At 39.9% G+C, this 25,325-nt stretch overlaps 4 protein-coding genes across 5 annotated transcripts; 2 read left to right on the forward strand and 2 right to left on the reverse strand.

Moving 5' to 3' along the window:
* Nucleotides 1–750: 750 nt before the first annotated feature.
* LOC106932258 (F-box only protein 39) lies at nucleotides 751–5,216 on the forward strand. The gene is made up of 6 exons (XM_015010855.2): nucleotides 751–1,166; nucleotides 2,064–2,235; nucleotides 3,193–3,501; nucleotides 3,650–3,874; nucleotides 4,747–4,923; nucleotides 5,003–5,216. Exons 1-6 carry the CDS (start codon nucleotides 751–753, stop codon nucleotides 5,123–5,125), a joined length of 1,422 nt encoding a protein of 473 aa, XP_014866341.2. The 3' UTR covers nucleotides 5,126–5,216.
* A 972-nt stretch (nucleotides 5,217–6,188) lies between these two features.
* On the forward strand, nucleotides 6,189–11,462 carry slc25a1a (solute carrier family 25 member 1a). Of its 2 annotated transcripts, XM_015010856.2 has the most exons (9): nucleotides 6,417–6,697; nucleotides 7,026–7,133; nucleotides 7,236–7,335; nucleotides 8,148–8,286; nucleotides 8,376–8,460; nucleotides 8,547–8,651; nucleotides 8,742–8,857; nucleotides 9,627–9,700; nucleotides 9,776–11,462. In XM_015010856.2, the coding sequence occupies exons 1-9, from the start codon at nucleotides 6,445–6,447 to the stop codon at nucleotides 9,888–9,890; spliced, it is 1,095 nt and encodes a 364-aa protein (XP_014866342.2). In that variant the 5' UTR covers nucleotides 6,417–6,444; the 3' UTR covers nucleotides 9,891–11,462. The 2 variants fall into 2 exon arrangements, with proteins under 2 accessions (XP_087868811.1, XP_014866342.2); XM_088012685.1 differs by having other exon boundaries at nucleotides 6,189–6,697; nucleotides 7,026–7,335.
* A 732-nt stretch (nucleotides 11,463–12,194) lies between these two features.
* Nucleotides 12,195–17,505, reverse strand: nle1 (notchless homolog 1 (Drosophila)). Its single transcript, XM_015010865.2, has 13 exons — nucleotides 17,411–17,505; nucleotides 16,381–16,542; nucleotides 15,742–15,962; nucleotides 15,540–15,619; nucleotides 15,361–15,437; nucleotides 15,173–15,270; nucleotides 14,872–15,064; nucleotides 14,655–14,790; nucleotides 14,534–14,580; nucleotides 14,244–14,446; nucleotides 13,362–13,521; nucleotides 13,209–13,279; nucleotides 12,195–13,119 (listed from the first exon to the last, which is right to left on the reverse strand). Exons 2-13 carry the CDS (start codon nucleotides 16,516–16,518, stop codon nucleotides 13,107–13,109), a joined length of 1,437 nt encoding a protein of 478 aa, XP_014866351.1. The 5' UTR covers nucleotides 16,519–16,542; nucleotides 17,411–17,505; the 3' UTR covers nucleotides 12,195–13,106.
* Nucleotides 17,506–19,127: 1,622 nt separating this feature from the next.
* On the reverse strand, nucleotides 19,128–25,325 carry inpp5kb (inositol polyphosphate-5-phosphatase Kb). Its single transcript, XM_015010869.2, has 13 exons — nucleotides 25,105–25,325; nucleotides 24,772–24,876; nucleotides 24,568–24,676; nucleotides 23,935–24,051; nucleotides 23,492–23,667; nucleotides 23,311–23,422; nucleotides 23,130–23,239; nucleotides 23,019–23,045; nucleotides 21,947–22,169; nucleotides 21,733–21,870; nucleotides 21,569–21,652; nucleotides 21,383–21,487; nucleotides 19,128–19,255 (listed from the first exon to the last, which is right to left on the reverse strand). Exons 1-13 carry the CDS (start codon nucleotides 25,323–25,325, stop codon nucleotides 19,187–19,189), a joined length of 1,596 nt encoding a protein of 531 aa, XP_014866355.2. The 3' UTR covers nucleotides 19,128–19,186.

The raw sequence follows: 25,325 nt of genomic DNA on the forward strand, positions 1-25,325 counted from the left end.
TTGACATATTTACTGTCGAGCTGGGTCGGACTCTGGTCCAGTACTAATTGGTTCAAATCTTACTAAAAGAAAGTAGATATCATCTCATTGGAATGGGCAGAAATCACACGAAGGTTCAATCCTGGAACCCCTCCTATTTGATAGTTTCATGGTCCTGCTAGCTGAGGTTATAACAAGAAATAAGATTAGTTACCATGGGTACGCAGGTGATACATAGCTCTACATAACGATGTCACCAGGTGACTCTGAACCCATCCGAGAACTTCCATAACTTTTTCCAGGTGAACAGAGACTAAACTGAAGTAATCATCTTTGAATCTAAAGAGGAACGATCGAGTCAGCATGCAGTTTCAGTTCTTACAGCCAGAAACTATGATCAGGCCCAAAATCTGGGTGTAGTTGTTATGACAACCTTCCAGTGAAACCAAGCAACCAACTGAACCTTGTATAAAGCATGTTTTAGAATGAAGTTGCATTAGTCCAACTGTTTGAATTAATACAATTGAATGTGGAACTGATATTAGAACTGGGTCCTTGTGATGTAGCGGAACCAGAGGGTTCTACAGACAGTACTTCACTAAGTTGCATGTTCTGTCAGTTGGGGCTTATTCAGGTTTTATCTCACAGTTCCTGAGTGTGAGGATTTAATCTTTAATGATTATCATCAGCTGGATTAGCACATGAACCTTTATCTACTAGCTGCTACTGTGACACAACAGGCTGTTTTAAATCTTGAAATCCAGATAAAACATGGAGGAGTACGAAGACAGACTATCGGAGGATGATTGTACTTCCTCTGACGACTGGAGGGAAGAGACCATGTATTTAGACACTGAGGAGATAGGTGAGTGGGAGATGCTTCCTGATGTCTGCTTGCTACACATCTTCAAATATCTCTCTGATGGTGATCGCAGCAGGGCATCTCTGGTCTGTCATCACTGGCACAAAATCATGCATCTGCCCTGTCTCTGGCGCTGCCGCTCCTTTCACCTCAGTGGCCGTCTCTCTAAATACAAGCAGTCCGAACATTTATCGACAGTGAGCTATGCTGACAATCTGGGAGTCTTCTTGGAAAGCTTGGAGGTGACCGTGTGTCCTCCAAGATCTGTTGTGTTGGCCCAGCGTCTGCATAACACCATCTGTGGGCTGTTGAATACATTGGTCAGGTAAAACAATTTGCATCTTAAGGCTGCAGTATGTAACATTTACAAAAATATGTTTTTTTTTTTACATATTTACTAAAAGAGTTGCCATGTTGTGATAGTGTAACATGAGACAATGGGTCTCATGTTAAATCATGGAACGATTGGTTTCCTTCACCTCCTCCTTGAGCTGCTATTGGTGTCTGAAGAAATGCACTGCTCCCAACCAAAAACAACCAATCAGAGCCAGAGGGAATGTCTTAGCATTGTCAATCAAGCTCGTGTATGTGCTGCTCAATGTCCTAATGGTGGAGAACCTTTCCAGTTACCAGTTTTTCTGGAAATTACCAGGAAAACTGGTAAATTCCAGTTTTCCTGGAACTTGCCATTCCAGGAAAACTATTTATCCACCATCATCGGTGGCCATGGTAACTAGCTTTAACATTCATGACAAGCTTGAACAAGCAGTGAACTAGCTGTAGCATAGCAGAGAGGAAGGGGGAAGGTGTGAGCAGTGCATAAGTGTGATTACAAGTGCAAAGACCCTCCTCCTTTCTCTTATTGGTTGTTTCTGAAGAGTATCTGTGCAGATGACAGCAGGATCATAGGCAGAAGGCAGAGGAGCTCAATTTTTTTCTCATGTGTCATAATATGCTGTCACGCTTTAGTGACAGTAAAACAGACACATATTAAGAAATATGTAAAATACATATATATATATATATATATATATATATATATATATATATATATATATATATATATATATATATATATATATATATATATATATATATATATATATATATATATATATATATAAAAGTTACACAGTGCAACTTTAAGTGTAAATCTGCAATCTGAAATCAGACTCCAAAGATATTTTTATTTATAAGATTGAACATAATTTTTTCTTCACAGAGTTCGAGCCCCATTAAAGTCCCTCTCTATTGTAAGGCTGGAGCTGGACCGCTCCTCTTGGGGTCAGGGGCTCAGAAATACTTTAGTCAACAAACTAATTTATTTCCTCTTAGAAGGTCCCTCAAGACTTAAAACCATTTGCCTGATCAGGATAAGGACAGAGACCCAGCAGGTAATGTAAAAAAAACAAAAAACAAATAAGGTAAATACTTGACGAGAAGCATTTTGCAAAAACGAAAAGTGAATTGGAACATTCACTTGTACTGTAAAGCTACCAATGTTTTTATAGGAGATGGGGAAAAAAGAATATGTTCTTTGACTTTTTCAACGAAATACTGACATATTAACTTCTACTGAGGTTAATATGTCTACATACATGGTCATAAGCATTTTGGGTAACACTTTATTTGAAGGGGAATAAGACTGTAATGACGCTTTCATAAACATGACATAACACCTGTCATGAACATCAATAAGCCTTCATAAATATTTATGACTGTTGTCATAAAGCGTCATTCGGTAAATTATGACACTTTTAATACAAAGTTGACATTATTCAAAATGTCTTAGTTATGACAACTTGACATTAACCAAGAAATCATTACTGTTTAAACTTTACCTTTAATAACATAAAGTTACCTAATTTTTAAAGTGCAATCAGTAATACTTTTATAACAAATTTATATCAGTAATGATTTCTTGGTTAATGTCAAGTTGTCATAACAAAGAGATTTTGAATAATGTCAACTTTGTATTAAAACTGTCATAATTTACCGAATGACACTTTATGACAACAGTCATAAATATTCATGAAGGCTTACTCATCTTCATGACAGGTGTTTATGACAGTGTCATGTCAGTCTTATTCACCCCCCTTCAAATAAAGTGTTACCGCATTTTGTATCGCCTTGTTACTGAAAATGTGCTATATAAATAAAACCTTTAAGCACATCGGGTTGACTGAAGTCACTCACCCAAGCAAATAATAGAGCAATACCTTAAGGGTGACCTTAATTCACAGGCAAAATTTAATGACAAACAAACACCACTAAATTTGTGTTCAGCCATAACAACTAGTTTAATAGTTTCACCTGAATCTGGTTTATTTCCCAATTCTTTTAACCCACAGGGTCTGGAGCTGCTTTCTGCAATAGTACAGAATCAAAGAAACCTCTCTCCCTTCTGCAGCCTCTCTTCTTTGGATCTAAGGGGTTTCTTTTCTGCCACTGTGCCCAATCAGCTTAATCGCAGTATACCTCAAACGCTACAAAAGCTGCAAGGCCTCACCCACCTGGCTCTTAGCTACTCCTGGTTGTCAGATGAACTGCTGCTGGCTCTCAGTGAAAGTATCAGAGCAAGAAGGGTCAACTATGGCAGAGATGGTAACTTCCTGGAAAGCTTTTCACTGTACTGTACTCAGAACGAGCCACATCAACAGGTAAGCAGGAAAAAAAACAAAACACTAAATGTGTCATAGATTGTTTCCTATGTGAACTAGGTCAGTCCAAAGACACTGCCCTATCCATGTTTTACCGAGAAACTATAAAAGATGATGAAACTGCAAGTGCTAAATAATCTCTTTCAAGGTGGTGTATGGTTACTCATGGGCCACTTTGGTGTCCAGCAGCCCAGATCTAAAAGTCAGACTCACACTCGAACAAATCGTTGACACACATGAGCTGGTGAGGATCCTGCTGCCTGAGATTCCACTCGTGGAGTACAACATGACTGCATTTTATTCAATAGATGAGAACTGCAGCGCCAAGCCTCTGCTCCAAACCATTCTACCCTGGTACAGACACAGCCTGCAGGTCAGAGTCCTGAGAAAATTGCATCACATGAAGCATAAATTTTCTTTTTTTTTCCCCCAACAAAATTTTCAGCCAGAATCTGCAGATGGCACAGGCTTGCTGTTAAATGTACATATTTGTATAATGATGTTACTGTTTAGCTAAGTGGTTCCCAAGCACTGCAGTTTCTGATCATCAAAATGACAGTGGCAGAAATGTTGCCATCCAGACAATTACTGACAGCCTTTGGCTTATAGGCAGTATGTGATTATTGTTTGGCTCAAGTAAAAGCTTATGACAAATTCAAATATTGCTTATAACATGAGTTTCAACAAACATAAGACTTTTTTTTTTTTACTTAAGCCACTTTTCCTATAAATATGTTTACTTTTTCAACCATTCAACTTTAAAAATCTTCACTACATTAGGGAAATGTGTTCTGTTATAACTGTCCTGCTTTTTAAAACAATGCCTCATTAAAATTAATTTATAACACTCTAAAATTCTACTTCCATGTACTTACACCTAGAGAGCCGTTCAAACTTTAACATGTGTTGCTTTTTGAGATGCTTTTTGAGGTTCTGTCACTACTTGATTCTGTGTGACCGTAAGTATCCCTGGGGGGTATGTCCAGAATTAAACTTAAGCATGTGGATAATTACAATTACTGGATAGCTCTACTTCCTCATAAAATCATTGCTTTAATGCAGTTGCTTATATTGTTGTCAGATATTAAAAGTTGGTACGTGATCTAAAACATTTGGGTGTTACAAAAAAAAAAGCAAAAACAGACAAGAGGACAAATTCCAATACATTGGAAGAACGATAGCTGCGTAAAACCATTTGAAAGTGTTCAGTCACAACAATGCAAAGAGAAATGTTCTTGTCTGTAGAATCTAACGCTGGACCTGAGCAACTGCAGCGAGTCACTCGATGATGAGCTGCTGGAGTTGGTTAATGTGTGTGAGTGCCTCGTAGATTTGAGAGTCTGGGCTTTCTTGGAGATCTCCACTGTGAGTCGGCTCCTGCACATCCGGATGACTAAAAGGATGTCGCTCAACAAGATCAAAGTAAGAAAACAGGGAGACATTCCCCGTAAAGCTACGGAGATTCAGTGAAGAGAAAGATAATAGTACATTTGCATTGCAGGTGAGAATCTACACAATGGTTGAGAACATCGAGGAGCAGGAAGATCAGCTAATGGAAATACTATCTCCCTTTTGTTACCCTCCTGAGCTACAGTTCCTGGCAGTCATTTGCCCCTACATATGACACCTTCAAGTGTGCCTTAACACCAAACGAGGCACAAGCTCCCTAAAAAGCAAAAATAAAGTGAACGAAGCATAGAGGATATCTATTTCTTCATTTATCCACCCAAATGATAAACAGCTTGTCAGGGTGATGTGGGTGTGTTTTTGTTTTTCTCCAGGAGACTGGGTGAGCTGGGGTTGTGTATAGAAACCCTGACCTACTTTCACTGTAAAGGGGGAGCCAGCAATGCTATGCCTGTGTTTGCTCCGGCATGGGGGGGAGCACTATTTAAAGTAACAGAGATTAAGGGCCAATAGAAATAAACTCTTGTTCGGAGGATTCGCGCGAGACTAGAAAGAGAGTGAGCCTTCTTTGTGTTTTTAATCCTCTTCATTTGATTTGGTCTATTATGAATACAGGCTGTATTAGTTTTAAGCTCTTAAGTACGACACCTTATAATCCTTACACACTCTCCACTGATTGCTTTGCTAATTCCTTCATGGCTGAATACATTTTTAGTCTTCTGTTATGAATAATTGCCCACCATATTAAATGATAATGACACATTTCAACAACAGACATGTCAATGTGTCCTCATTTGCTGAGTATAAGGTCACAAACACACACACACACAAAAACCTCTGAAACTTTACCAAGTTGAGCAACTTAACCTTGATCACATCAGACCACTGAACAATCAGTTCTGCTGCAAAGATTCCTGCCAGGGAAGGGAGCTGGAAACAGCACAAAATGACTTTTAGTCCTGGCTACTAGTTATTAATGTTGTAAACCGCTGCCAAAATGTATTTATTCTGTCAATTATATCTTGGAAAAGTATTGCGAAAGTATTTTTCACAGTTTATCATGTTGTAACCACAAATAACATTTCAAGGAATTTTATGAAACATATGAACATGCCTGTGAAGTGGAAGGAAGCTTTTAGTGTTGTGGATTTGTATTCAACTAATAAAGATAAAGCGTCGGTTGTAAACATGTCAATTTGTACTCATTTGCTAATTCAAAAATAATCTCAATATTTTTATTTCGAACAAGCCTGGCGTAAGAAAAACATTAGTATTGCCCAGTGCATGACATTAACGGAACAGCATCCTTCACGTCATTGGCTGTTAAAATCCTCACAAAGTCACGTGACTGTACATATAATCAGACACTGTGAGCAGATCGCCGCCCGTCGCCATCACCTGACCGCCGTCGCCACGCCGGTGCCCCGCCTTCCCGTGTTGTTGTTATATCCTCCACATTGTCTCCGCCAGTCCGCCGGACCATCGCCACCCCCCTCCTGTGCCGACGTTTTGTGGAGTCATCCCCGACCCGTCGAAATGTCCTCGCTGCCGAAGCCCTTCTCTGTCTGCGAGGGGCCCTGTGAGAGCTGCGCTGCCCGAAGACGAGGCCTGAGCTCGGCTCTCCATCAGCGGCCCCCATCCCTGCTGCTGCTGGCTGCCTCCGCCGCCACCGCCACCGGGTTGGTGTCGCTGAAAGAGCACCGGAGGTTGTGCGAGGGTAGGCGGAACCTGGCGGCGGCTGCGATCGGAGGGAGGAAAATCACTCATCCCGGAAAAGCTATACTTGCAGGTGGATTTTCTGGCTCTTTTAACTCAGACTGGAGATTTCAAAGTAGTACTTGCTCTTTGTGTGTTGCAGAGAGAACAGTATAATCCCAGTCTGTCGCCCTTAAAGCTATCCACGCAGAACTGGGTCAAAAAAGCCCCATGCCAAGCAGGATGCTACAGCAGTTGCATCATGTAGCCTCATCCCTATTCCCATTGCATTATGCCCCTCATACAAATGTAAAATATGCTTACAATAAATGTTTACATTACAGATCCATCACTTCTTCTCTATTCACAAAGTTACTTTAGGCAACAGAACATTCAGGAGCAGTTCTGCATCTCTCTCTCAGGTGGCATAGCAGGAGCAATAGAGATCTGCATCACCTTCCCCACAGAGTATGTGAAGACCCAGCTGCAGCTGGATGAGCGAGCCAACCCTCCGAGATACAGAGGGATCGGTAGGTCACTGGGGCATTTTGGGATGAGTCAGTGGGCTGGGATGAGTTTCTGTGCTGGCCTTGTGACGCTCTCTCACTCCGTCCTGCTCTGGGTTTGGACAGGTGACTGTGTGAGGCTGACTGTGCAGGATCACGGGCTCAGAGGGCTGTACCGAGGTCTCAGCTCCCTGCTTTATGGGTCAATACCCAAATCAGCAGTCAGGTGAAGACAAGCACACTGTACATAGCAGCTTTTACATCATAGAGCCTTTAAAAAATAAAAAAAAAGCAAAACAGCTACTAAAATAATTCAGATTTTTGTTTTTTCCACACGTTAGAGGTTATCGGGGTGGAAAATGTTAAACGAGGAGAAACGGATCCAGTGACAGAAACCAGATCATGTTTCTTTACTGGATGTGTACCACACATACAAGCCTTCTTTTTTGTTTTGTTCTTTTATTTTTCATATAACTACTAAATGTAACAGCCTTTGACAATAAAAGAAAAATGTGCTGCTGGAACCTTGACAGTAGTAGTTTTATTTGTCAGAAAATTCCCACTTATGTATCTAAGCATACCTTAGTAGAATACTAATGATATCAAACCAATCACATAAAAAAGTAGAGCATGAACAAAACTGCCTGATTTAAATCTGACTGGTTTGAACGTGTGCCATCCTAAATTGGCACCCGTGATTTTGTAAATTATCATAATTTACAAAATCATGCAAAGGTGGCACTTTTAATGGACTTTTAATGCAACGTTTAGAGCAACTTTGCATTAAAAGTGTCATTATTTACCGAATGACACTTCATGACAACTGTCAAACATTCATAAAGACTCCTTCATGCTCATGACAGGTGTTATGTCATGTTTATGACAGTGTCATGTCAGTCTTATGCACACTCCTTCAAATAAAGTGTTACCAAATATTTTGGTATTTCCCTTTCTAGAAAATCTGCAAAGAAGGAGCATTCCTGTACTAATTTCTTTCTGTTCCTGTTTTATAATGCTGAAATGTCTCCATTCTTCCAGGTTTGGCACATTTGAAATGCTTAGTAATCCGATGCGAGATCACACGGGCCGGCTCGACAACAAACGGAGCCTCCTGTGTGGTTTGGGAGCCGGGATAGCAGAGGCTGTGCTGGTCGTCTGCCCCATGGAGACGCTGAAGGTTGGTTGAAACGTTCACTTTCTACAGGAAGTTTAATGATGCATCACGGAGATGATACATCTGGATAAAATGGTCTGTATTTGACAAAGGTGAAGCTCATTCATGACCAGTGCTCCCTAAGGCCTCGCTACAGAGGCTTCTTCCACGGAGTCAGTGAGATCATCAGGGAACAGGGTGAGTCAGCAAAACTGGAGCAGCTGCTTATTTTGTAAATTAGCAAAACTGCATCTGTAGTAGTATTGTGTATTTTTCCCATGTAGGTGTGAGGGGAACGTATCAAGGCTTGACACCAACTGTGCTTAAACAAGGAACTAATCAGGCCATCCGATTCTATGTTATGAACGCTTTGCGGAACTGGTACAACGGTGAGAAGATTTTCCCTGAACAGATGATAGAAATAAGAGATCAATAAGTTGTTGTCACTTTCGTCAATTTTTTTGGCTTTGGCCCCTAAGGTGACGAGCCTAGACGAGAAATGCATCCAATCGTCACTGCGATGTTTGGAGCCACAGCAGGAGCGGTCAGCGTTTTTGGAAATACGCCTCTAGACGTCGTCAAGACCAGGATGCAGGTAGGAAACAAATGCATATATATAAACTAGTGTAGATTTGATTGCATACTGGCCAAGGTTATGATTTAAAGGAGTATAATTTTATATCAAGTACTCAAAAAGTAGCACCCCACAGTGGCCACTGTCTGAATTATTCAATGTTATCTTAATAGAGACGGATAATTGTGCATAAACATATATTTTTTCAAAACCCAACAACTGCATACTGTTTAAATCTCTTTACATGCTGGTCTTCACCTTTTATATATTTAATGTTTTGTGCAAATTGTCAACCATCACACACCTTCTAGATTGATAAGTAACATTGTTTTCAGCACAACCTCCATTCTCTAGAGGTCCTGAGTTCAGTTTTAACTTAATTTCAGAAGCTAAAAGGTTGTTGTTTTTTTCTACCTGGCAAGCATCCAGCTTAAACATGCCATAATATTTTAGTTCCTGCAATAGCATAACTTGGATTCGCCTGTGTCACATTTCTGCAAACTAAATGCACTTATTAAATAGAATCGTCTTGACATCTAGCATTGCTAAGCTTTTGGATTTGTTTTAGCTAATAATTCTCTGGTACAGCTTTAGTTTTTTTTTTCTTTGCTGCACTAACATTGACTTTTGTACAGAGACCTAGCTTAGAAACTAAGCATATTTTATTCTCAAATCCACATTCATCAAACCCAGATTGAGCGCTGAAAAGAATGTTGTCACTGTAAGTTTGTTGCTTGTTAGGAAATCTTAACATGTTTTTTTTTTATATATATATATGTATCTATGTTAGGGTTTAGAGGCCTATCGCTACAAAAACACATTGGATTGTGCCTTCCAAATCTTGAAACACGAAGGACCACAGGCGTGAGTACCATGTAGCCACTCCTTTAGATTTCCCTCCCCCTTTAGCAACCAATTGTAATCTTGTGCATCCTGCAGGTTCTACAAAGGCACGGTTCCCAGACTTGGCCGCGTGTGCCTTGATGTGGCCATAGTCTTTGTCATTTACGAAGAGGTGGTCAAACTACTCAACAACGTGTGGAAAACGCAGTAAACCAGCATGAATGTGAAAAGGGGTCCGGGAGGAAGCACGGACCAGTGCCTCTTGCTACGCACAACACAACACCTCTGTTCCAGTTCAGTTTAGCCGTCTGGATTCTCCTGAGCAGATGATGCGTCATCTCGACCGGTGTCCACACTGTTAAGCAACATATTCGGTTACGTAGGCTCACTCTAAACCCAGCGATGAGGACTAAAGTGTTTTTTCGTCCAGTGAATAAGAAGTAGGTACTTAAATGAAGGATTGAATAATAAAAGGTTGGAAGTACGATAAAAGGAGTATTACGAACGACATGAAACGAACACTTTGTTCTGAAACCAAAAAAGTGTCTTGATTCACTGAGTACTTACCACATACTGTGCTATGAATGGGCTTGAGCAAGCTTCCTGAACCACTGTAACCAGTCTGTGCGGCTCTTGGCTTTGCTTGCGGTGCTGTCACGCTCGCAGCGTCCAGGTGACGGTTCAAGGTGAACCTCAATGCCCAGCGCTGACCACAGTTCATCTTTGCATGAACATTTTTAGACTCCAACAACGAGTCGCAGACCTGCTGAGGCTACACAGACAAGTTTCGAAAGTGAGTGAGTTTGTAACTGAAAATATGAGCTTATGTTGGTACATCTGTCTTGGTTCATGAACATTGTAGCACCTTCTATTTTTGTATTCTGTTTTTTTTTTTATATTATTTTTCTTCTAATCAGATCTACCACATTAAGGTTCTTTTTATTAACCCTGGTTTGATCTGTCTGACAGGCTTTTGGTATACTAACATAATAGCTAACTCAGTGTTACTAGGATCTTAAAAAAGGAAGAGGTTTGTTGCCACCTAGTTGTTAGATATAACTAGGAACTGATCTGTTGAAAGACTTTTGACATAAGTGAGAAGTCTCAACGCAACTGATCAGTATTTGGGTGATCTTAAGTCTTGAACAAAATCCTTTCAGTCTTTTTAATCTTCTCTTCATTCTCCATCTTGTCCTTTCCTTTTCATTATGTCCTTCCTTCACTATTTCCTTCCTGCTTTCTTTCTTGTACCGTCCCTTCCTTATTGTCATTTCTTTCTCCACTTCCTCTTCCTTTGTTCCTTCTTTCCTGATTACATATTTAAAACCGTTCCCATGTAAGAATATTTGACTGAAATTTATCGTGAATTTATGATATTTCATATTACGGTATCTGGAAATGTGGAATTTTTCCACAAGAAAAAAAATATTCCCCTTTTAAATATTGTTTGTTCCAATAATTACAAGGTTTCACACTTTACACAGGAATACAAAGAAGGGTGTTTTGTCACTTGCCATTTGTTCTGTTTACAGAAGGCATTTACTACACAGTTTTGTTCATCATTTGCTGTTTTGGTTTTTCATAAAATGGCCAATTTTAATGCGCACATTCTCTTTAATTTCTGTGTAAGCACTTACTCTGCTCACTGTAGGGCAGAATTAAAGCTTTTTATTGTATGGGAGATACCAAAATACAACATGACGCACACGACATAAATGCTGTTGGAAAATTTCAATGACTCAAGTTTGATTTTCTTGACGATAATAAACTTGTGAAGACCAAATCTGTGTGGCTGTGATAAGACTAAACATAACATTTCAGAAGTAGATTTTACTGTGCAAACTGAAATGATCAATATACCAAATCAAAAATATCCACACGTTTACTCTTGAACTTTATATAAACACTTAAACATCACTTTACTTTAGTGGGATTTATGTGATGGACTAAAATAAATTGATAGCTGTGTATTTTAGATTTGCTGTCCTCCTGGCATATAGCTGCAGTAATCAACAAGAGTCCTCAGTGGGAGGGAGAGCTGCTCACAGGTTGGAAAAACACTGGCTTTAAATAAACATTTAGTGATTTAAGTTGACATCTATTAAAACTTTACTAGGAAAGGAGCAAAGGGGGAAGTTCCTGTCTTGATTAACACATTAAATTCACTCAAGTATTTAAAACAAAACCTCAGGTGCACCGTTTCTAAAATACATACAGGTCTATATATATTTTTTTTGTGGATGTTGTGGATCAATAATTTGTAAAAGCTTTTGAGTGAAATTAGAATTCAGTATTAAAGTTTTGTTTTTTTAAAATGTGCCTCCAAAATCAAAAATGTCTGATAGATATGAATGAAATTACATATCTGGATAAACAAACATGAAGAATTTTGAATTTGCAGGATATCTACACAAAAATAACTCCTACACTCAAAACGCAAGCTTAAACTTAATGTTGTGGTAATATTTGTTATTCTAATCCTATTTGTATAGTACTGACTCAAAAAGGACAGCTATTGAAGATCACAAGTCAAGTCTTTATTATCATTATAAAGCACAACATAATACAATGAGATTGAATAAGACATGTATGCAAACTGGTTGTAACCAACATTTCTCTACCATTCAGAGGGAAACTTTGTTTCTTGTTCAACTAACAGCCACTTAATTTACTGTTAAGTCAACAGTATGGTGGGAGGGGCCTCAAGTTAGAATGCATTAAGAATAAATCATCCAGCAACAAATGCATGCTATGGACAGGAAAACAGGTTTCCCAATATGGGATGAAAGAAATGTTCAGGATTTCCTGCCACTGCAACTTAATGTGTTTAATGTCGCGCTGACGGCAGAAGAGATTAAAGACTGAAGGTGCAGGGCAAGCAACAGTGGACTCAACATCGCAGAGGAAGGGGTTAACGCTCCCACATGCTGCCTCAGACCAACTGTTCATGAAAATATCGCCAAAATATCTCAAGAACTGAGATGAAAACAGGAGTCGTATAGCTTTCTGATAATTTACTAAAAAGTAAGATTCTTTTATGTATCTTTACATCTATGATGGTGATGGTTAGCAAGCTTTCAGTAATCTGCAAACTGGTACTTGATTTGTACTGATGAGGTTCGTTATATTCCGCAAGGTAAATGTTTTGAAATACTTTCATATGTAGCAATCTGAAGGAACGGATGTTTCACGTTTTAAATTTCCATTTGGGCGAGCTATGTTTGCAGTCTTGCATTGTAAATGATCAACATTTGGACTTGAAAGCAAGACTCAGCATTTGTATTGTGACAGGATCCAAGTTCCTCGGCACAATTGCTCCTGTGGCAGGCGCCACAAAGACGAACAGAGGACTAGGTCTGCTCTGGACACCCTTTGCTCCAGCTGTCTGAAGCTTTAAAGAAACCCATATGAGAGGACACATAATTGGTTATCTTCTCCATCTGAAAAAACAAACAAAAAAAACAAGGCAAAGGTTTAGTACTTGGATAAGTCCAAAAATTGTGAAAACTGTGCAAGTAGAGTGACTCACATTCGAAGACATTTGTCTTTCCCACCACTTGCCACTCTCTGTCCATCAGGACTCCAGTCAACAGCATAAACCTACAAACAGGAGGAAAATCATCAACTAATATCAATAAAATGCAAACATTCATTAATAATTTGAACACATCTCTTGTCTTGCCTCATCAGCGTGTCCAGGAAGGTCCATATTAAGCTTCCCAGTCTTTATGTCCCAAACTTTCAGCGTGCTGTCACTGCTGCCGCTGACCAGCAGCCGGCTGTCTGCTGACCACGCCACCTGATACACAGATCCCACATGTCCCCGCAGAGACATCAGGTATCTGAGGACCAAAAGATGGGAAAGCATGTATTTAGCTTAACAGCACCATCTTATGGATCCATTTAGTATTGCACATCCAGATACATCTAAATTACCTCAAAGTATAATTGAAAACTGAGACGTATTCAAGCATTTAAAGGAAAATTCAGTGGAAGGAAAAAGTGTTCAAAAGCATTATTATTAAGTTTGCCCTTAAGATGATTGTATAGAGCTCAGTGTGTAAAGCTGAGTTTCAATTTTTGAAATAAACTCTTCCATGTTATTCTGATTTATGTAGCTGCACCAGTAGATTTACTAAAAATCTTATCAGAGACGGAGAAAACATGAAGCCTAAGCCACACATAGCCAGATATCTGGGAAAATGGAAACATTTTTATGCATTTTAGCCTTTCATCCACACAAAAACTCTGTTTAGTATCACAAAAAACAATTTCTTATGCTCCATGTTTAATTCCTAACAGGAAGTTGTGGTTGTTTTCAAGCAATACAACTGGCTGACATACATTTTAACTTTGCAGGACACTATGTCTGTGGGTTTAGAAGGTGTAAAAAAACACATTGGTGGCATATTTATGCATGTTAATGGAAATTAACAATTTTCTAAAACCGATCCCATCTGTAAAATCTTTTTTTTTTAAAGTATGTGGCAGAAATACATGTCTTTATAAAGACTCAGTTATGTGTGTACGTAGCTAAATCCTGCTGAGTCAGAGGTTTTCTTACTTTCCAGTACGTCCGTCCCAGATTTTAATGGACTTATCGAATGAAGCAGAAGCGAGGAGCCTGGTGTCGGGGGAGAAGAGCACTTCATTGACCAGAGCGCTGTGGCCAGTCATCCTGGCTAAAGGCTTTTTGCCTTCAGCAGGATTCCACAAGAATAAGGTGAAATCATCAGAGCCAGACACCAACCGCTCCGGAGCGGAGCCCTGCAACAGACGAAGACGACAATAAAGGGAGAGAATCAACGAGGTATTAAGAGAAACTTTCCTTTCACGTAAATAAAAGGTACTCACCCTAACTTTATTGTATCTCTGCAAGGCTGCCTCCTTTATTTCCTCCACTAGAGGGAAATGATACTAATTAGGCAGGAACAAAACACAAAATCCAGCATTACAAAGGAACGGCAGGCCTTACAAGAGCCAGTGAGATCCTGGGGGTTGATGGTGGCGGTAGCAGGTTCAAAAGCTCCAGTACGTAACACATAATCTGTGCTGAGAGCCAGCGTGTTCACCCAGTGGGCATGACCCTGCAGCGTCCTGCACAGCACGCCCTGAAATCAACCAACAAACACAAACACGTCAGGAATCTCAGTGCTACTTCAGTTACAGATGAAACAGACGCTCTGCCTTACATCTTTGGGCCTCCACACTTTGACTGTGCGATCCTGGGAGGAGGTGTAGAGCAGTCCGTCTCCTCCCCATTTCACACAGGTGACTGACTGAGTGTGCCCCGTCAAGATCTTCTCATAGCGTCCCAGAACAGTGTCCCAGATCCGGACAGAGCCGTCCTTAGAGCTGCTGGCTAAGTACCGGCACTCTGGGTTACTGAAACAGATGGGAGATGGGACAGATGGTTGCAAAATGTTTAGGTTTCTACAAAAAGCTAAAAATACTCAAAATGTCACCAATAAAATAGAGGAACTGAAGGCTTACAGGTGGAGAGGTTCCCAGCAGAGCCAAGTGATCCACTTGGTGTGTCCTGTCAAAGTCTTCCCTATCTGTGTTCCTGTCACCGGATCCCAAAGACAGATCTAAAGGTGCAGCATCGTGAAAATAATTTTAAAAAATTTTTTGGAATTCATGTTTAGAAAAAAAACATAAAAAATTAGGTTGAAACAAACCTGACTGTTCTTGCACCCTGAAGCTAACTTCTTTCCATCAGGTGACCAGGCAATGCTCAGGACCCAGTGGGCGTGTCCTTCAATAAAGCACAGTGGAGCTCAGAGGTGTCCAGATGTCAATAAATAATTTTTATTTTTTGAGAGAGAAATGACGCCTCCTTATAGAAGTGACTTCATACCTCTGGCAGTGTGATGGGGGGTCTCAGTCGTCAGATCCCAAAAGCGGACTGTGGTGTCTCCTGATCCACTGGCCAAATATCTCAAACAAATAACAACATAACTTATAAATCAGCCTCTTTTATGCGTTTTTATATTATATATATTTTGGACAAATACTCTGCAAAAGCATGCAGCTGGTTATCGTGTCTGAGAGTAACTCACTTGCCAGTAGGGCTGAAGGCAGTGGAGATGACGGCCTCCGTGTGTCCCTGCAGCGTGCTGGTGCAGCGGGTCACGGCCCGGACCCTGAACACAGCCTGAGGTTGGTACACCACCGGCAGAACCTGCTCCGTCTCCACCCCGAGGGTCTGGATGCAGGAGCCCAGGCTGGACACCACCTCTGCCTCGCCGCGCACGAAGAATGCCAGAGGAACGGGCTCCTCCTGCAGCAGGTACATTAATTTATTCAGCTAAATATGAGACAATACTGGAGGAAAAACAGTTAGAGGTAGCAAAAGACTTTAAACGTAGGCGGAGATGTTTGCTGATCACTTATCCCCCTCAATAAAATGCACTGACATTACAGAGTGAAACATAACAAAATGGGGCAAAATGATTACACATTATAATAAGACTGCGGCTTAAAGAAATCAATCTATACATATACACAGAAGCGGTCTCAAGAACATTCAGTCTGTGTAACACAATGCTAGAAGATTCTGCTCTAACATACAACCTATAAAATATGCATTTAAATCAGATTAAACAGAAGACCTACATTTTACAAATGTTACCTCGAACAGAATCTTTTCATTTCCTAGATATTAAAAAGCATGTTTATGCCAAGTTGGTCAGTGCTACCTTTTGTAACAATGCATTGCAGACGAGCTGCAGTTTGTCAGGGTTGATGTCCACAGGGACGTCGAAAGGTGAGCCCAGAACTTCCCCGTTCTCGTCCTGGAACTGGATCAGCAGCCGCTCCACATCCTCACTTGTCATCTTGAGTCTGGTTCTGTTCCAGATCTAACAAAATGACATTCGTTAGATCTGGTTTTGCTGCATGTTTGTGTGATCTCTGAATGTTACAATCTCCAAAGCATCTCAATTTATACTGTGACAGAGAAGGTTTCAAGGAGCTAATTAACGTTTGAAATTAGGAACTTCTAGTTACATTAAATAACGCCAAAATATTAAAATTCATTTGTACTTTTAAACCTGGAAAAAGTTTGAAAGTTGTTATTGCCAAGAGTACAGCTTCAAATAAGTTAAGCTGAATGCAAATGCATTAAGATCATGTCATGTGGTTGTGAAAAAGAAATGTTTCAGAAAAACTCAATTATTTGATTTGTGAGCATCAACTCAACTGGGAATCTGAGAGTTGTTCTGAATGCAACACGACAGTCTAATTTTCCCTGTCATGAAAGTAAATACCCGTTTTAGGCACTCATGATTATTGATAATAACTGTGACATGATATACGCGTATCCACACAGCCAATACATTACTATGAAAATCAACTAAATGATCATCTGATTTTCTTCCAGGTACTACAATGTTTGGCAAAGTTCTCTCTTGCAAACGAACGCAGCTAACCAGTAGAACACAATCTTTACATGTTTTTATTTAGAAAATATAGCTATAATTAAACGACTATTCAAATTGGGGGTAAATGTAACAAATAAACAAAGACAGTCTGTCAGTTTTATTTTTAGCTGTGTCCATACTCTCCGTTGAAGCTAACTATGCTAGCACATTCATTAGCCAACGCTTTTAACATCTTGAAGCCTTTATTGCACGAGTTACTGAACGGGAGTAAATCTAAAGTTAATTCAACCACTGTCGTTGGTTTTATCTAAATATTGAATGCTTTATATATAAACTAAACGCTTACCTTTAGCTTAGCGGGTAATATGAAGTCTCCACGTGTTTACAGCCAGAGAGTCTACCACTGAAAAGATATGCTGCTAGGAAACAGAACGTCAAGTGAAGTTACGGGGTCGCAATGGATTATGGGAAAGTTTCCAAGTTGGTAGGTGCTACTCACACGCTCGTATAATTTATCTTTATGTTATTTCTACGATTCTCTATTACGAAATAACAACAACAATAATGAAGTTTTTAATTTCCAAGAAATGTCTGTTATTTCCTTAATTTAAACACAAATTACTTTTACAATGACCGTAGTTTTACTTGTGGCTTATTCTGAATGTACTGTAGGTTATAGGTTTCAAATTTATAGCATTGACGGAATAACACCACATGGCCTGAGGAGAGAAGCATTATTTTTGGGTTGTCTGTGCGTGAATTTTAATTGTGATGGTTTGCACAGTGTTTAGATTAGTTTAATCTGTTGAGGAACAAAATCAGAATTTTAGGTCAGAAAGGTCATGGTCTTGCAAAAGAATGTAATACTAAGATACATCATTATATGTGAAATAAAAGTGATTTATTTGCACTTCAAAATGAATTTAAACTGTAACCCTGTTTTATTCATTAAATAAATAAAACTGTTTTCTAACTGAGGTAAATTAGGACACCCCACTGTAGCTTAACCACTGCTTGGCTGAAATTGCTTCAGTGGAAGATTTCTTGTAGATGTCTCATCTCTGGCATTAGTCTGAGGAAAGTTTTTCTTACTCCTCACTTTCTTTCAAGTGAGGAGTAAGACTTTAAACAGCAGATGCTGTTTAAAGTCAACAGCATCTGCGTGATATGAAGGTCTGGGCTTTGACTTGGCCGTCTTTCACGAGTAAGATCTTTTCCTGGAATTATATATCTGGTTTAATCCAAACAAGACTTCCATTCTGGTGTCTAAATATTTCACTTTTAAAACGTCAAGAACATTATTCCTGACGTCCTGGTCCTTACCCATGTTCTCTCAAACTTAAGTTGTCCTTTGTTTTTCCCCTCTTTTAGAAAACAGAGGTTTTCTCCTCACACATATCTGATGGAACTTAAGTTGTGCAGCCTCTTTTTGCCTGCACAACATGTACTTTCATATTCCCAGTAGCAAAAACATGCTGTGTAGATATTGGAATCACATTTTAGGTAGAGACTTCTTTTAGTAAATTGCAATCTGCTTTCAGGGATAAATTTGCTTAAATGGCCCGACCGGTGCATGTGGACAATTGTTTTTAATGTCCTCCAAGTGTAACAGATAGTTTCTGGGCCTCTTAAATAAAATACGTAAACTGAATCTCTCAAACAGCTTTTGGGATCTTACCATTGTGTCCACTCTCCCTTTAACAGTCTGGAGTACAGCAAAATGAATGTCTGAGGTTCCAAAAGGGCAAATTTCCTTCAAAATCATGAGTAATGATGTTTTAATCAGATTTTATATACTTTTGGTGAATTCTTAGTATTTCTAAAGTACATTTTTAACTTCTTAAGGTAGATTAACTTAAGCTTAGTGTTGTGCTTATTTGCATTCGCAGTAAAAAAAAGTTGAAGAGCCCAGCATATCATCAGATCAATCATTAAAATGATTTAATTTTATTAGCAATTTATTCTCAACCAAAGGTCCAATCTTGGAAGAATGAATCTTAAGGAAAACAGCAAATACAAGACTGATGTTCCCAACCATCTCATCAGGTAGCTGGGCAGTTTAAAGTCTGAATCCCAATCATGGTGCAGAAGTTCACATCAGGGCACTGTAGCAACGCTTCTTTTATTTGTCGATCCCATTAATGTCTTTAGATACAAGATCTTCCATGGCAGCTCGCTTGGATTCCAGGATCTACAAATTCATACAAACATTTAGAATAAAAAAGGAAGCTAATCCACTGCTATAAGATTGTCATATTTGGTTAAGAAATGCTTAAGTACAAATATCTGCACATATTTTAAAAGGTTAAAAAATAGCTGTTTAACATAGGCACTGTCAATGTGCATGAGACTCTAGAGCACATGTGTCAAACTCAAGGCCCGCGGGCCACATGTGGCCCGCCATGTCATTTTATGTGGCCCCCCAGCGTTTTATAGGTCCATGATTGACTTAAAATAGGTTTTGAGCACGAATTGACGACAAACTACATCTCCCATAATGCATTCCGGTTGTTACCAGCCAACATTACGGCTTCTCGCCACTAGAGAGCAGCAGAGTCACCTTAAGCTGCTTATTGATTTTACCAGCGAATAAAACTGAGACTTCGACAAGCTAACATCAAAACGTCCAAGAAAAGAAAAATCGATCTACAAGTAAGACTGTGAATGAAGATGTGTGTGAGTTGGTGTCAGGGCGGAAGGTCGCGCTAGACTTTTTTTTGTTATCCGTTATCTTGACCGACAACATAAAAAAAAAAAAAAAAAAAAAAAAAAAAAAAAAAAAAAAAAAAATTGGACCTGTACTATTTTTATCCGTGAAATTATAATCATATTAACATCGGCTATTTAGCCGCATTTTATGCGGTTTAGTGAATATTCACCGTGAATCCAGATCCCATCACAAATTAAGCAGATAAATGCATCTACATTTTTCTCCGTAGTGACAAAAAAACCACTGACTGAGGCCCCAATAACTTTTAATAAATTAAATTAAGCGACTTCACTTAAATTAGCATCACTTCACCCGCTGGGGTCTGAACAACTTCCTCCTAGTTCAAATCTGCAGAAAAATCTGCGCTAATTCATCAGTCAGTTGGATCTGTCTGATCCAAACAGATCAACTGAACTCTGAGTGTTTTACCCTGCGGGGTCCGGTGTGCGCTTTAAGGATTTTTTTTTTTTTTTCGCTTCTCCGAAACGGACAGATGTCACGTCTGCAGCTCCTCCAGAGCGCCGCTCTCCTGGGTAACGTGCACCAAGGGTCCATTTGTTAAATCCGCTGGATGAGTTACTCCCAGCGGTTTTTAATTCTTCGCAGTGGCGTAGCGTAACTGCCTCCGCAGTGGTTGAGCAGCGCACTGCGCATGTTACAATCTAATTAACTTTTGCATCGTCATTTATTTCCTCAAGATAAACTGCCGGCTCCTCAAATGGATTAACACAAAGTTGCATTCTCTTTAGTTTTCTCTGGTCTGTAATGGAGACTTGAATTTAACGCGCCATTTCAAACAAAGGTTTCGAATGCGCTTCCTAACCAGAAGTTCCAAAGAGTTATTTAACAATATGAGGTGTTTAATTTATTTTTAACATTGTATTTTCATACATTTTATGCTAGGGGTGCCCAAGTCTAGTTTTCCAGAGCTACCATCTGCAACTTTAGATGCGTTCCTTCTCTAACACACCTGGATCATTTACTCATTATAAGGCTCTACAGAACTGAGTTGCTGCTAATGAGGGAAGTCAACCTTTTGCCTGGGGTTTGTTTTAGCAGGGATGCATCTAAAAGTTGCAGTCTGAAGGACTGCAGCTGGGCACTCCTGATTTGTACCGTCAATGTGGCCCTTTGAGGGTGGCCAATATGCTGAAGTGGCCCTCAGTGAAATTGAGTTTGACACCCCTGCTCTAGAGGACCACAGAAATAGCTGTGGTGGCCTGGATTAATCAAGTTTAACACATATGGTTTATATTGACACAGATAATGTGTGATCTGTTAACATTCTCTGTTACAACACACACAAAAACTACAATCTGTTCAGCTACCAGGTTCTCTGATTGGCTGAAAGGCTTGATAAACCTTTTAGCAGCAACAACTGAGCATATGTGGCATATGTCAAAGCATCCAGTGTACCAGTAAAATAATAGATAATTACCTCTCTAGTAATGTATTTAACATTGTAAATATCTACATGCTAAAAACCCAATTTTTCTTGGAATAATTACAGTTTATTAAATAACATTTGCATTGAAAATCATATGATTAAAAAGGGAAAATAAAACATTTGGCTATGTCATCCATGAGTGGCATAGCGTGGTACCTCACCTGGAAGTTATCACTTAGGCCAACAATGCTGTTCAGGTTCGTACTGTAGTAGCCCAGAACATATTCTCCGCTTAGCAGAGGGAGGTCATCTTTAGCCACAGATTTCTGCAGCCAAAACAGGAGAGCAAGCTTATGAAGGAGGTATTTATATAGGGCTCGACAAAACATTCTTCAATTCCACTTTACCTCAATGACCTCATTAACTTCTGGCAGCTCGTTCTCTCTGACCCATACAAAGGTTTCATAGTCATACGCACTCTTGAATCCGACCTGCAGGTCAACAAGACAGTAGGTTCAAATCTTTATGGTTTGTATTGTTGTACTGATGGATTTTTTCCTGCTTTGCACACCTTGTAGAGGCCAATCCAGTCCCATGTGGAAGACATGAAGTCCTCTAGGATGGTATAAGTCAGAAGTGCATCATGGTCTGCGCTCCACTCGCCTGCAGGTGCCAAGTCTACCAGTTGTGTGTCGAAGTATTTTCTCAGCTGCAGGGATTACAAAAGGAAAGATGTGGTGCATTAAAATACAACCCCTGGGGTCATGTGACATTTCTGTACTTGCCTCCAGAGTAAAATTTCCAATGACTGGCTTGTGGTCACTGACTCCGTAGCTCATGACACTAGTGTATGTGTTCTGGGTGACCATGATTGGATACTCCTCCTGCCCATCATCAGCGGAAGTTGATGCCTTCTCATCATCATCGTCATCCTCTTCTGATGGGAGGCTTTTAGGTTTGATCCGCCAGAGGATCCGATCCGTCCAGGCCGGCTTCCTCTTCTTGCCGCTAAAGAAAATCAAAACAAGAGTGTATGATGACGTGTGAACTCGAATGTTGGTTAAAATCTTATCTGATGCTTACCCCAGGACACTAATTCATGTGAGCATTTACAAAATCACTGGAAGCAAGAGCTGCTAAAAAACACAAACATGCAGTGCAAAGGTAACTACATTCTAGTGTGTGGCTGACAATACCATCTAACATAGAATTGGAGGTAATTAAATGTCTTCTAGACAGAAAAGCATGTATTATTAAGGGACAAACAGCGGGGGGCAGGCAGGAGCTCGGCTCAAATGAAAATATACACCACATCTGAAATTCATCCGCAATATTCTGTTCGTTAAACCCATCTGAATTTTGTCCGTTAAACTTGTGTCTCCATATGTTTTGCAGTTGTAAGTCATGTCAGTCACATTTGTATTATAAGGATGATTATTAATTATTTATTTTCTCAAATAGGACTGTAAGTAACTTTTAAACATTTTATTTATTAATAGCATAATTGTTTCTCTAATTTCACAGCACAGATTTATGGAGACACCCACCTTGGTGGGTTAAATTCTCTACACCAAACCCCCAACTAGAAACAGACCATTCCCCAGAAGAGGGAGGTGAGGAGAAAGAGGAGGGTGGTACTGCAGCGCTGCAGAGGTCTTGGTCTGTACATGGTTAAGGGCAGTGCCACAGTTCTCATTCTAAGGCACATTACGATGGAGTCAGAGGAAAACAAAAACTGCCTCTGATGTGATACATCCTGTTCACACCTGAAGCTGATTTCTGCATCAACTAGAGGTTGAGTGGCCGACAAAGAAAGGGAATGTGGAGCATGCGACACAGAAATGAAGAGCTTCTTACTTAAAACCCAACCATGTCTTTGCAGAGCTGCAGAAATTTCAGTTCAATCAGAATGCCATAAAAGGTGTTAATCTATGTGATATATGAGCGTCAGTATAGACACAATGGTACCTGGTATCATAGGAGTCAGCTTTACGGTCAAACTTGTAGGTGGGTTTAAAATTCAGTGGCCCTTCGTCAAACTCCTGCAGAAAGGGTTCCTTTTTCTTCATCATGATGAGCTGCAACAACAAAATGTCAACCAGAATATCTTCATCCATAAATAGCTGGGTGTACTATTCCGATCCCAGACCTGGTCCTTGCTCCACAGCAAATTGAGGCGTCCTCCATTGATGGATGAGCGTACAAAATGCAAGCCATGGTCCTCGATACGGAAGTTCAGATCACCAAACCAGAACACCACCCTGGGAAGAACCACAGACTATTTCAGCACTGGGTTGGATGGTAGCTTGATCATGTGTGTGCACACTGACTTGTGGTCCAGGACGTGAGGAGTGTCAAAGATGTCAAAGTCTTGTGTTTCCAGGATGTACTCAAACTCGTCAACGCGCTGCAGGGCATTGTGCATGTGAGCTGCAAGGTGGCAGTTGAGGAAGCACATCATATGGCCGTAGAAGGAAAAGCGTACAGAGACAGCACCTTTATTTCCCTGAGACAGAAAAAAAGAGGAAAGAAAGAAACTATTTTCAAGCATGATAGCACATAGCATGATTTTTTTTTTCACTGAACCTTAATTATTTGTTGGAACACATCCTAGTGTTTATTGAATGTCAGTGTTCTCTCATGTTCCCCACTTTCCACCTCACAAACACAAAAGGCCCTTTATTTAAAACCTTTGATGTCACTGGAATACCAACGCCTATTAGAGTTGGCATTCTCTCTACAATGTTTAGGGTTAAGCTAACAAATTTCCTACCCAGTAGCCAAAGATGCCAGTGCGAGTGTAGGTGGTCTGGATGTTTCTGATGAAGGGGAGATGCATCATTTTGGCAAAAACTAGCAGCAGCAAACCCTGCATCCTCACCGACGTGACCTGAGCACAGATAGAAAAACAAGTATTTGTCATTTAGCGTTTGGTGTATTCCTGTGACTATATATTTGATTTTTGTTTGCAGCTTCTGTGAGTTACAGTTTATATTGTCTTGGAAATATTTACATTTTATTTTATCTGTTATGAGTTTTATTCGGTTCCAGCCTCAAATTTCAACATATCCTCAAGGGACTTTATGTGATGGACCAACAGAGGACTCTTTTAGGGAAAGGAAAATGATTTATGGTCTTTAAAATGTACCCACTCTAACTCAATTCTTTCGTAGCTGGTTTGTTTTTTAGCTTTTCTTTGTCTTTTTCACCTCTTTCAACTTTCTTTGAGCTGCAAATTATTATTATTTTTTGCCAATCTCCAATAAAGGCTTAAAAAGTTGCCATATTTTTCCACTTGAGGTGTCAAACTCTCATACATAAATGGATGAAGCACAAAAAGACAATATGAACCACTACTGAACATTTATTTACGTGCATCTTTTGCTACTATTTCCTCTTTTCTCACCTTTACAAAGCCTTTGGGTCCCAAGGTGTCCATGAAAAGATGGCTCCAGGAATCTTCTGCCATCAAGTCTGAGATGAATCTCACAGGTGTGGCATTTACTTCCTGCAAGCTAAGTAACACCAGTAAAAATGGAAAGCAAACAAAATGACACAATCATTGATCCTGCTGCTAATCATAAATATCTGTTGCTACCGTTTTCCATACCCAATCACATAAAGGTCTATGGCGGGTTGATCATTTAGTTGTAGCAATGAGGCAACGTCCTCAGGAGGTTCTGCTGTTGCCACATTCCAGGTGACCATGTGCAGCCTGTAACAGAATTATTTATTTTCTATTGAAATTTGACCACCTCTTTATATTTACATACAATTAAATAATACCATAAAGCAGGAATTATCCAGGGTTCTAACATTTGCAGCCGATCAAACTATTTCCTACTGTCAGCAAAGACAATCACCTCTATGAAGCCCAACATTTCATAAAAACCGTTTGCTTTCTGATGCCTGCATAAACATGTGAACATATGCACTGGTCAACCTGAATGCATCTGTGGGTAGTAATCGTCCACAAAGCTGAAAGGCTTCGTCCAGCGTGCGGGACACTTCCTCGCCGGCTTCATCATCAGAACTCATGTCTTCTATGCAGGTCATCAGCTCGGCCAGGCGCTGGCGAAGGATCGTCTTCGACCTGGAGCCCTGAGACGCAGAGCTGCTTGTACTGTCCGAGCGCAACCGTGAACTATCCGGCAAAAGGTCCAT

Source organism: Poecilia mexicana, unplaced genomic scaffold (assembly GCF_051168715.1).
Source record: "Poecilia mexicana isolate PSO_F unplaced genomic scaffold, ASM5116871v1 scaffold_14, whole genome shotgun sequence".
Classification (NCBI taxonomy): domain Eukaryota; kingdom Metazoa; phylum Chordata; class Actinopteri; order Cyprinodontiformes; family Poeciliidae; genus Poecilia; species Poecilia mexicana.